This window comes from Geospiza fortis, unplaced genomic scaffold (genome assembly GCF_000277835.1).
Source record: "Geospiza fortis unplaced genomic scaffold, GeoFor_1.0 scaffold112, whole genome shotgun sequence".
NCBI lineage: Eukaryota > Metazoa > Chordata > Aves > Passeriformes > Thraupidae > Geospiza > Geospiza fortis.
Window position 1 is genome coordinate 17578728 of NW_005054298.1, and position 13146 is coordinate 17591873.

The window sequence follows — 13146 nt, forward strand, 5'->3', positions numbered from 1 at the left end:
CTGCAGAGGCAAAAGAAAAAGGAAGGGATTAATAACAATCTTCTATTGCATCATAATCCTAAAGAACCACAATTCTACAGCTAAACTCACACTAAAATGAAAGGAAAACCAGATCAAAATCCAGCTAAACTAAATTAAAGCAATAAAAGAAATCCCAGTGATGCTGGAGAATGAGTAGATGGAAGGGGCACATTCACTGGAGACCTGGCCAGTTGACCTAATCTGATTTTGCTTTCCAGTGTAAATTAAACACCCATGCTGCAGAAATGCATCTTTTTAAACCAACCACTGCATGATTGAGTATTAGCATACTCACTCAGGCCTATTCCTTCAGGGTCCCAGTCATAATCCAGAGCTTGGATGCGCTCCTGGTTATCGATATAGTCAGAGTACTGTTCTGATGAGATGTTGTACCTTCGAATGCGCACATTATCTGGCAGCAGTAGCAATGGAGGATTACCTGCAAAACAATCATGAATTTATTTTGATGTATTTCTCATTTTACAAAAAACAGATGAAAGTAATTTCTAATTAAAACTAAATGGGATTTTCACAAGTTGCATCTGTACAAGAAACAGAGGGAATCTAAGGCCTCTCCTAAAGCTTCAGAGATATCCAAACTTTCCAAAATTCATAAAATTTGAAATGATTACCACTGAGGGTAGTATTATCCCTTTCACCATAGACCTTGCACAGACATAATTCCTTAAAAATTCTTAAAAATTCTATTGTTGGCATATCACCACATCTCAAAACCAGAATGCCACTACACACTATGCGGTTCCACTCTGCCCCTCAAAGTACAGCAAGTAATTTTGAAAATACAAATAAATTGCCAGTCCCTTAAGCCATGACATGTCCAACTTCTACCTTAAAGTTTGTGAATTCTAATGGCTCCATATTCAGATGAATGTTTTTCTGGCCACAGTTTAATTTTGGGTTAGCCTGATAACATCCCATAACACCCTCATTTATGAAGGCTGTGAGATTGTATGACAAAGCAGGGCAGAGTTCTATTCTACAGAAATAGAACTTAGACACAACAAATTTCATTGTTACCAGCTATAATTATATTATCTTCGATCACTTAGCCTTCAATACTTTGTGTGTCTAGATGCTTCCTGAACAAAGTCTGTGAAGAAGGGTGTCAAAGAACTGGATTTCTGACACAGGCACAAACAGGCAGCCAGGCAGAAACTGAAGTGTAAATGTCTTTTGCATTTCCAGTCTAACACTCAGCATTAAATATTTGCTGAACTAGGCCCCTGGATGGGTAACCTGGAGACTTCATTTTCTTGTAGCATTTTTCATGTTACAAATAATTTTTAGATTTCAAAACCTCCAGTAGTGCGTAAGTTTGGTCACAGGCATTCTGTTCTGAAGATTTTACCAATTGACTAGGCACACCGTATGTCTATCACTTAGCTCTTAAAGCTGTTAAAGTGTAACTACTTTTCTAGATACAGTAGTGCTTTCAGTTTTTAGATAATGCTGCTCCATTGTCACTTTTTTCTCTTTTCTTCACCTCTTTATTTTTATTATTACTGATATACTACTATTATTTTCTGAGTCAACTCTGCCTATTCAAGGACTGCCACACATGGTAGTCACTGCACTGCGGTATGATAAAAAGCCAATGACTGATTTGAAACACTGGCCTGAAAGTCCTTCTGTTCGTGTGCATCAGTCCAAGAACAATGAATGGCAACCTGTCATCAAACTGCCTTTGATTTATACCAGTTTAATGCAACTTTTTTCTGATGCATTATTTTGTTGAAAAAAAATCCAAACTTCAGGAATGGGCAACATTAATTTCCTTCTGATGATATCCACAGGACAACAGGTTTTTGTTTGCAGAAAATTTCAGGAGAAATGAAGGCAGGCATACAAATCAAGGTATCATGTCTAATGTTTACAATTGGAAGCAGAGATGAGCACTTTCATTCCTAATTATGGAATAGGTGGAATACACAGATAGTATTATCTTACAGAATAAGGTTTGGCTTTCATTATCCTCTTCTTATAAAAGAGGATAATGAGGATTATAAAAGAGGATTACATTCATTAAGTTGCTATACAGCACTTGCTCTTTACAGGTGGCAGTCAATCTCGCTATCAGTTAACATACCATCAGCTGCACACTGCTTCCCTTGTTGATCACCCACAGACCTGAAGCCATCTGCACAGAAACATTCATAGCTTCCTTTGGAATTCTTGCAGTCCTGGGTGCATGTTCCAAAGATCTCACACTCATTGATATCTAGACACAAGAAGAGAAAAGATTCCTAAAACTTGATTTCTTTCTTGTTTAGTCTCTAGGAGTCTCAGGGGTGACCTCATTGCTCTATAAAATTCCCTGAAGGGAGGCTGGTAAGTGAGGTGGGGGCTGGACTCTTTTATGCTGCCTGCAGTGAGAGGAGTGATGAAATGGCCTTAAGATGAGACAGGGGAAATTCAGATTAGATATTAGAAAAAAACTTTCACTCTAAGGGTGGTCAAGCATCAGAGTAGGTTGCCCAGGGAGGTGGAGTCGCCATCCCTGGAGGTGTTTCAGATACATCTTCATCTGGTGCTGGCTGATGGTTTAGTGATTTAGGGGTTACAGTGGTGGTGCTGGGTTGATGGTTGGATTGGATATTCTTAAAGGCCTCTTCCAACCTTGATGATTTTATGCTGGTCATCTTTACTCCATGAAATGGAAGGTTTGTGCCTTCCCCACATACTCTAAAAGATCAGTGACCTCATAGGTGATCCTTAAAATCAGCATCTATTACCAAACAGAACTCCTCATCACTCATCTGCTGTTTACCATGTCTTAACTACACACTGCCAATAGTTACTCCAACCCTGCTTAACAGGTTTATTTTCAGAGATGCATTTTTGATCATGTATTTTTGTGTTAAATCAATAAGGCAAGACAAAAGATGAGGTATGACTAAAATGAGATGCAAGAGCAAAGCTTTCTTGAAATGCTGAAGACAAGACACATAGTCCTCAGAAACTATATCAGCAGGCAGGAAAGGGAGGGGTGGCCTTGGATCATTTTTAATAAAACCACACAAATTGTCCACAGGAGCTGGGAGAAACAAGCAGAAGGGTTCTCATGAAAACATACTGAAACACCAACTGGGAAGGTACTATATCACATGACCACAAACCATGGCCTTTGAGTAGACTCCTCACCACATTTTATCTGCATAAAATCCAGGGCAAAAATATGGCACAACACACTTTTACTGTACGTCTCTTTGAGAACAGAGCAGAAGGAGAGTATAACCTGCAGTAAGTTTGTTTTCAATAAGGAAAAAAAATAAACAATCACATTTCTATCCCCAGATTGCAAAGATATGACAAAACCTATGTGCTGTAAAACAAAAAAATATCTACAGCCAACAAAAGCTTAAAAGAAGTCTTAACTGTGGAGCCAATCTTTTGTTGAATGAAGCATAGATGTTAGGAAATATGATTCAGTGGCAGAACTTTTTCAGAAGCATCTGATAAATGTATAAAAATCCTGTTAGAATGTGAAAATGAGTGGTCACATTAGAATGATGAAGTGACAGGTGAACACTTATCAGCAAGAAGACATTTATAAGATTAAAAATACCTTCACAGGAGTTGCGATTATTTTCACTGGCCTTGTACCCTGGCCTACAGGAACAGATAAAGCCTCCTTCATTCAGATTGGTACAGTTATGTTCACAGATATTTTCGGAACAAGTTCGCTCTGTACCAGGATCTGAAAGAAAAAAAATGAAGAAAATTATACAATTATAACCAAAAAATGAAATTATAAGGGGAATGCATAATAATTTTGATCATTATTACAATTAAAAATAATTTTCAGATAGATGAAGTTAGTTTCATTTCCTTTTTTTTTCTAATTAAAATTGAAGACAACAGTAACCACTGGTTAAGAGAGCTGTCAACGAGTGAAGAGGGTCAAGAAAAGATCCATAATCATTAAAGCACACCTTCCTTAACAGAAATTACATTCTAAATTACCACCAATCTGCAGCAACTGCAGAATTTAAGAGATTTGAATCTAATGCCTAACTTTGCCAACAGGGCTCATTCTTATCCAGTGCTTTCTTATCAGCTGAACAAGAAATACTCTCAACTGATATCAAGTATAACACAGGCCCCACATTATTAACATCTGGAAACTAGAGAGAAGATGGCATGTAGTTCATGCCAAACCTAATCTAAAGCCTACTGCAGACAATACAGGTCATTGCACAGAATGCACTGCCCTTTAAAACATTCCTATAATGGAAAAGCCAAGTCAGGGATAATAGTCAGTCTGTAACAGATAATGAAAATTATACACATGTTAAAGTACATATAGAGATCTATTGGTTTATATATACTCTATATATGCATAAAATACTTGAGTACAAATGCAAATCTGTTATATAAGCAGAAAAGATAAATAGTATGCTTATTGGAAGATCATAAGAAAAAGATACAGATGTATAGCAAAAACTTTACATTAAGCTGATTATGTTCTTTTTACATAAACACTCCAGCGCTGATTAAACTAAGTTTAAACAACTAATTTCATATACATGTAGAAGCATAAATTCGTTGTACACATACACACACAAGTATTCCACTTTCATTATAGCAGGTATTTGAAAGGCTCCAAATGTCCCCATCTGATCTGTATTCACATTTATCCCCAAAGAGCTAAACGCAGACATCAGGTGGTGTCTGTTTCACACTGCTTCATTGCCTTTTTATACTTCTATATTTTCATCAAGAGACCATGGGGATGGTAATTGAAACAGAGAAATTAGCTGCTTCAAAATGGACTACACTATAGGCTTCCAAGTGATTTGTGTTTTGGAAGTCTACTGGATTGCAAATCACCCGTGTAGCATTTGCACACATTCACTTGATGCCATCACAGCCTGACAAATTGAAATTACAAGTGTATGCTCATATTACCACTCTGCAGCTGTCTATATATTGACATAAAATGTTAGGATTTTGTTTTGGTTTTTTCTGAGGAATATCTCAGGAAAAGTTTTGGTTATTTTATGGAATACCTCTCATGTCAAAGTTCAAGTCAGAGCTTTTACATTTAAATGGATGTTAGTAAATATATAATAAATAGTGCATAAAAGCTATACAGAGGATCTGAGAGGGCCAACAGGCAAAGGACTAGCGGTCCTTAAAGCATTCTGTGGTCATGTCTGTAAAAAGGAAAATAGAAGCATCTCAATATACTTTTATTTTTAACAGGGCTAGAGCAACATGTATCAGTTCAGAGTCTGCCTACTAATAACTCCATAGGTTGGTCTATTGCAATTATGGTCAAAATAGTGGATGTTCTTGCCTCTGTAACACAACAAGATCAAAACCAATATCAAATCTTTTTTTTTTTTGGATGCATAAATACTCTAAGCCTAAAAAAGACTGTATTCAGAGCACTGAATTTCATGGAACGATGAAATTATTCAAGCTGGAAAAGATCTTTAAGATCATCAGGTTGTATTATAAACCAAACACTGCCAAGACCCACTAAGCCATGTCTCTAAGTAGCACATCTATATGTTTTTGGAAGACACATACAAAAAAATGAAAACAGAACAGAATTAAAACAAAATAAATTAAAATAATGAAAGAATGAAAACAGTAAATATTGTCCTCGCTAACTGAATAATCCTAGAACAGGCTTATTAAAAAACAATAAGGAAATTCACATAGGCTACTTAAAAAACAATACTTCTTAGTATGGTATTCAAGAAAAAACATTCATTGCTTTCAGTTTCAGAAATATCTATTTCAACAGCATTGTAATTTTGTATTTTATTGATATTATTACTTACTGCAGCCTATTTCATCAAAATGGTCTCCACAGTCATCGTAATTGTCGCAGACATAATGTAGGGGAATGCAATTTCCATTACTGCACTTGAATTCTTCAGCTTTACAAGGTCTTGGGGTTGGCTCTCTACCTACAATCAAGAAAAGAAACATTCCTCTGTCACAGTTTAAACTATGAAGTACCAACAGACAGCCCTATTGCCCATTGCTAATGAGGAAGATGATGCCATCTGGTAAAACAGTGGCAAGGCTACTTTGGAGGTCTGTATAAAGTTAAAACCATAACCAAGATGTAACATCCTGATTTCTAGTCATATCTCCATGAATTGAAAGAAGTCCTGCTGTTTTATAAAAAAGACAGAAGGAAAATTCTTTGTGTTAACAGTTGACTAAACTTTCCTTTTAATAGTGCAAACTTATTAATATCCTTTAATGATATACTTCATACACCTACTGCAGACTTCAAGAAATTATAGAGATATTAGTAAACTATTAACATTTAGAATATTGTACAATAAAGCCAGCAAATAATATCATTAAGCAACTAAAAATATTATTACACTTGAAAATGTACAGCACAGTCAGCGAGAACTACATAAGATTTCTGAGGGCAAAAACCTACTGAATATTAACAGAGCCACAACTTCAGGAAGTACTACCATTTGTTTATTTTAAAAGTCCCAGCTAGCCATCTCATCCCAATTTTACCATACAGCCAAACTCTTTCCTCTTCCTCCTTTTAGGTAGAGCTCATAATAAGATGAGCAAATATGTAGCTGGTGCTTATAATAAAATCTAGTATTGTTTGAAAATCATGCTCTTTACTTTTCATACAAATGTTTGCCCATTTTTGCTACTTGTACAGAGAGCTATAAAGACATAGTACCAAATAACCATAGCTAAAATGATTTCATAGTGAGCTCTTGTTTTCATTATCTAAGCTTAACTTTGACATCCCTTTGGTATTATTAAATATTAAGCACATCAAAATTACTGAATTTGATGCTCAGTTTTTGTAAACATACAGTGTTCCTCTTTCTCGTCACTTCCATCTCTGCAGTCGTCCTCCTGGTTGCACAGCTCATGACTGTATATACAGCGATTGTTGTCGCACCGGAAACGGAATGGAGATTCACAAGCAATATCCACTAAAAGCACAGAGGTCAATCAGTCACATTTTGATACTTCAGGCCACTGGGTCACAAATTATTCATATCACTTTTCTCTTGGAACATTTATATGTTTTGTATATTTCAAAAGGTGAGGAGGCATTCAGACAAAAAAACATTTTCTGCATATTTTGGTGATTGTATGTTAGGACGTTAGACTTTTTTTATCAGAACACATTTGGCCAAAGACAAATTCTCTAACTACATATAACACTGAGGTTTTTAGGTTTGTTTATGAAGAAAATTGACTGGAAATCCAACATGTTATTTAAGTGCATTACTAACAAAACCAGTTTAAGTAGCACCTCCAACACCTAATTATTAGACCTCAAGTCAGGACTTCTTAGCCATATTTACAAAGATGTCCTGGCAACACTAATAGCTTTGAAAGTTCAGCACTTGTGACAATATGCATTATCTGAATTAATATTTTATTTCAAACTGACGTTCTTATTTTTGATAACCAACTTGAAAAATGTGAAATAGTGAAACGTGAATAGTGAAGCTTATCTCTGATACGCTTCCCCCTACTTTCATAACCACGTATACAAACATCTGCAAAGCAGTGAGAAATACTGCCGCAGAATGAAGTGAACTTGCATGTAAAGCAAAATTCTTAGCACTCATCCCAAATAATTACAATTTATTTTCTAATTGATCTATTATATTTAGAGATTAAGCATATTGTTCATTTTAATATCATTTCTCTCTCTTACAGCAAAGATGGAGTTCTTCATCAGAGTCATCTCCACAATCATTATCCCCATCACATTTCCAGTATGGCTGAATACAGACATGGTTTTTGCATTCAAACAGCATGGGTGGACAGTATGTACCATTAGGATACCTTGTTGCTGAAAAAAAAAGAAAATTATTACATTTTCATTTACAATAAAAATGTTATGTTTTTATGAAAAATAGTCAATCCAACCCCATATTGCTTTTAAAAACACTTAAGTCCATAATAGGAGATACTATATGAAGTGCTTCAAAAATGTACAGCAACAACAGGCTGCAACGACTGAAGAGTTCTTCACAGCTACAAGTAATGAATTCAGGTTTAAATGAAGAGTGAAACAAGTTATGTTAGACAAGCTTTTGAAAATAAACAAATTAATTTAACAAATGCTACTTTAATTTGTTATTGACAAATCTAGTTCAATAAAAAAGATAATTAACCTCACTTGCACCAAACGGGAATAATTGAAGAAGCATGTAAGATATGCAATTTCAAAAGGAGTCATGTTGATACAGCAAAAAGCTCCCACTCATATTCTGTAAAAACTGTGAAAGGAACTTAACTAAACCAAAGAAAAACCAAAAATATTATTCTATCATCCTATATAAATAAACCATACCCTTGCCCTTTCAATACCTTCTCATACATTTTATCCTCCATTTAAGAACAGTCAAATGTTTTATAACTCAGGTTCTGAAAGACAACTGCTGTGATGTATGTCACATGATGTGGTAACCATCAGAAATATAAAGATAGTACTGCACAGATGCCCTTTCTTAAAGCACAGGTGTTAAAATTAAGTACATGGAAAGATGTACAGAACTGCCCTGATACCAACATGAAGAGAAAGGAATTCTCCCAAGTACTGAAGCCTAAGATCATGGGAACACGTAAGTCAGAACCAGCACATCAGTATCACCCAAAAAGCCAATGTCAGTCAATGCAGACAGAGCACAGAGGGAATATTTTCATTCCAACTGGGAACAATACTTTCTGGGTAAACAGCTGCAGCTGTAGATCCAAGCAAGCTACAGACTTTTTTTTCACAGTAGATCAATATCCCAAAGGAAAACAGAAATGGAAAAGTGTATTATTTCCTTGGGTTCACTGACATTTTAGGACACTTTACCCTACTTTGAGTACTATAGAAAACAATCTCATTGTTAGAATTTGGTACAACTGAAACAGTTTGGTTCTTGCAGTGCTCACGGGATAGTGAAAAATTTTAATTCGATCACATGTGTATCTTCTCCTGGACTTGGTAAACTCATTCATTTCCTACCATTAAGAATGTGGTTACAATCAGTGTAAGAGACGGCAACCCATTATTATGTTAAAATGCTGATTCAAAATATTATGCTTATCCTGAATTTTTACTAAAATCACTGAGTATTGTAGAATTCTATATCTCTAAGGAGTCATCTCTTAAAAATAGGGAAAAGTGCAAATATTCCTGGAAGTGAGCACAATGAGCACCAACTGCAAAGCTTATAACTCACGACAAGTTGCTTCATCAGAGAAATCAAGGCAGTCTGCATTTCCATCACATCTGAAGCGCTCTGCAACACAGTGTCCACTATCACACTGGAAATAACCTGGGTGGCAGGTTCTCAGCTCTGAAAAGATGAAGAAGTGACTGTTGAAAAATCTTGTTCAAAGACAGAAAATCTTTTTATATTTTGAAAACAATCTTCTAAAAATGCTGGAAAATCTCAGACTACTAAAACTGTGGTATTCTCTATTTTTGGTGGAGTGACTAACATGACAGGGTGAACTTTACTTCTTTAAAGATGCTTCCCATAAAAGATCATTTTGCAGAATAATTCATCACATTAGAAACAAGAGCATGAACATGTAAGAGGTAGCATTCAGATAATACACACCACAGTCACGTTCATCTGAATTGTCCTCACAGTCGTCATCATGGTCGCAGATCCACCGGGAAGGAATGCAGCGCAGGTTGTCACAACGGTATTCACTTTCTGTGCACTCACGAGGACCTTCATTTAAAATCAATGTACAAATAGGAAAAGTTTACCAGATGTAGAGTTAAACATCCACACCTATCTCATTGAACCAGACAAAAGTAATGCGGGCAGAGGTAAAATCTTAAAAATTAAATTATGTTAAAACACCATTACCCCCAAGTACTCTTTACATATGGTAGATATTCCATGTCCCTCTTGACACAGAAAAAAGGAAAATCACTGCAGACTTTGTTTCAAAACAGAATTATACAGAAACTTTTAATTCAAATTAGAGAAAAAAGATCCATTATTATTGTTTAAGAAACTATACATTTGTGCACAGGATAAAATTCAAACGTCACTTCTCAGTGGAAAACAGGAATTTGTGTTATTGTGATGACTGGATGGATTAGTGGTTTTATGCATCCTTTATATCAGTGTGGCATTTCAGCAAATAAAAGAGACACCACCATATAAAACAAAGAAGGGTTGCATTTGAGACCTGCCTTGTTCTCATAAAAAAATAGAAGGATATTTAAGTCAAAAGTGGAACTGTATAATTATGCAGAAAACAAGAACTCACTGCAGTTATGCTCATCAGAGTTATCTCCACAGTCATCATCTCCATCACACTTCCAGCGCAGCGGGATACATCGATGATTGTCACAACGGAAATCTCCAGAAGGACTGCAAGTCATCTCCTCTGAAGTGTAGACAGTTTGACAACAAAACAGCACACAAAATTAGCATTTTGTCTTTGCAAAGCAACAATCTTCGCCCAGGTACATTATTACTGAGGGCTTTCAGAAAATCTGGGTGTTTGCAAATTGGAGCAATATTCTAGGCACAAAGTTATGTTGAAATGACCTCCTCCAAACTCACCACAGCCTTGTTCATCACTGTTGTCTCTACAGTCATCATTCCCATTGCACACTGCCCACAATGGTACACAACGGTAGTTGGTTCTACAGCTGAATTGTGTGTGATTGTCACATCGATAAGCAGGTCCCACTGAAAGAGGCAGTTGTCAAAATTAATTGTGTTACTTAGCCATTAACCATCCTCCTTGCTTCTCTGCCTCTCCTAACCTTTTATGATTTACAGTCAATTATTTTGATGAAAAAGAGCTATCTGATAATTTTAGTGTTGTAAAAGAGAAAGCATTAAATGAATCTGATTTTACTATCTTTGCCAATCTATGCTGCTTGTGTTCTGCATATGCTACAAACCCATCACAGGATCAAGTCACACTCATTGTGTTTTTCCCTAAACTATTCAGACCTGGTGACACTGGCAATAGCCCCAAATGTGGAAGCCAGAGGAGGCAGCTTGTCCTCAGATGGCAAAAAACTGGTCATAAGTTCTTGAAGACGCCCATTAGTTCAGAGAGATGTGCTAGAGCATATAGAAAAACCCAAGCATTAAGAAAGTCAGAGTGAGATGCTTCCAGTTTCTGATAATCTGGCCACGATAAATAGGCTTTCTCTCCTTCAAGAATATGCAAACAGTAAATTATCACATAGTCTCTATGTTTTCTAACACTCTTTACTACACAAATGCAATTAGCTTGCAGAAAATACACCTTTCCAATAAACTTTCAATCTCAGGAAAATTAAATTATGTGGTTAACTCTGCTTTTAGTGCACTTTAATGTAGGCATTTTACTACAGCTGTGTGCTTACTGCATTCGTGGAATGGCTCATCAGAGTTGTCACCACAATCATCATCCACATCACACTTCCAGGACTGTGGGATACAGCGGCCATTGTCACATTTAAATTGGCCTGGGGGACAGGTTCTACTGGCACAGTGAGCACTGTCTTCATCCGAGTTGTCACCACAGTCATCCTCTCTATCACACTGCCAGGCTTCTGGGATACATCGTTTGTTGGCACACTGCCACTGATGAGTTTCACACTGGTGATTAGCTGAAAGAATACAGATCAGCTGTTAGGATACTGAAACTTACAGAAATCATCTGCTGCTGTTATATCAATTGAGCCCTTACGTTTAAATCAACAGTTAAAAACAAAGCCAGAAAGAAATTTAGAATGTCACATTTACTTGCCCAGTTAAAGCAGTTAAGGTACATATTTCTAACATGACATGTCACATTTCCCCCAGGTATCTTCAGACAAGCTCACTAAGGCTCTACAGTTTTCTAGGAGCAAGACATATACTACCTTCTGCTAAAGCAGAGGGAAGTAAACTCAGCATTCAACATGATTGAGGCAGGGTCTCCCACTCACTTCACAGAGGAGCTTAAGTGGCATTTTGGCTCTGGCCATGCCATCAGCTTAGGTGTGTATTGCCTGATGAGCCTGTTTCTCTACGAATGAACATGACAGAAAACATAGGAGAATACTATGCTAATATCAGCTGCACAACCTAGAAAAACATAGCCTCTATTCCCAAAGGGCAAAGCACTGAAAGGTGGTATCAGTAGTGCTGGCAAACTGGGGTAGCTCTGAAAACAGAAGTCAAAACTTATCTCTACCTCCAGAATTTCCTGCCATACTCCACTCTACTACTTTCTTTTACATACACTGCCAAACTGTTCCAGAGAAAACAGTGTATTGTAATTTCCATTAACATTCTAGACCAAAGGATTCTGTTACCATGCACGAGATAACAAGTAAAAGGAATTACATAGGCCTAAACTGATTTTTATTGTAACCAGTATATTACGTTGTACCCAGCATTACACAGCTGCCATACTTCTACTTTTAAATTCCCCTGTGGCACACTTAAAATCTTAGCTACTTGAAACTCAGTTAAAATTGACACTTCATTTAATTCTGTCATTGTTAGAACCATGTTGGAATAGAAGGCAATGACACAATCAGTTATACAACCACGCTGCTTTCCCCTTTGCTTTATATTACTTGCTTGCAGCTGCCAGAACTACATTATTTACAAAGAGAGAAGGAAGGATAGGCTTTTTAAATTAGACATAAGCATGTGGAATAGCATAGGTTTTTAAGGAGATAACATTATTCCACAAGCATAATTATGCTACATTTCTATAAGACTGCTATCACAAACTGCTCTCCAAAACAAATCTTCCCACATGAACTGGATTTTGTGCAATGCAGAGGATGTAATAACTTTGTCCCATCACACAAAGTAGAATAGAGGAAAAATTGGACTGACCTGGGCATTAGGAAGCCCTAGACTCTTCATAATCACCACAGCTTTACTCAGAGCAAAACAAAGTTAGACCTGTTTCTAAGATTTTATAACTCGATGGTAATTTACCTCAGTGCAAATCTGTCCTGGAGGTATAGAAACTGTTATGTTTTGATATAGTACATTTTTGCTCTCCTTTACCCTGCTTACACAGAGGTAAATTGCTCCAGCAAGTGCAAGACTACAGAAGACTGCATCTGTCTATCTCACCTTTTTATCTTTGAAAAAGGGATAGTGATTATGAAATTTA

General features: G+C 36.5%; 1 protein-coding gene across 3 annotated transcripts in view; it reads right to left on the bottom strand.

Annotated features, from left to right (window-relative positions):
- The window catches only part of LRP2 (LDL receptor related protein 2), a 111021-nt gene that overhangs the window by 14463 nt on the left and 83412 nt on the right, over positions 1-13146 (bottom strand). For all 3 annotated transcript variants that reach the window (XM_031056532.1, XM_031056533.1, XM_031056527.1), the window contains exons 57-67: positions 11390-11635; positions 10590-10718; positions 10291-10410; positions 9624-9740; positions 9240-9356; positions 7718-7855; positions 6858-6980; positions 5835-5963; positions 3608-3739; positions 2129-2260; positions 317-460 (exon numbers count right to left, since the gene is read on the bottom strand). In XM_031056532.1, coding sequence (XP_030912392.1) covers positions 317-460; positions 2129-2260; positions 3608-3739; positions 5835-5963; positions 6858-6980; positions 7718-7855; positions 9240-9356; positions 9624-9740; positions 10291-10410; positions 10590-10718; positions 11390-11635 — 1527 coding nt within the window. The remainder of the gene's footprint in view (positions 1-316; positions 461-2128; positions 2261-3607; positions 3740-5834; positions 5964-6857; positions 6981-7717; positions 7856-9239; positions 9357-9623; positions 9741-10290; positions 10411-10589; positions 10719-11389; positions 11636-13146) is intronic.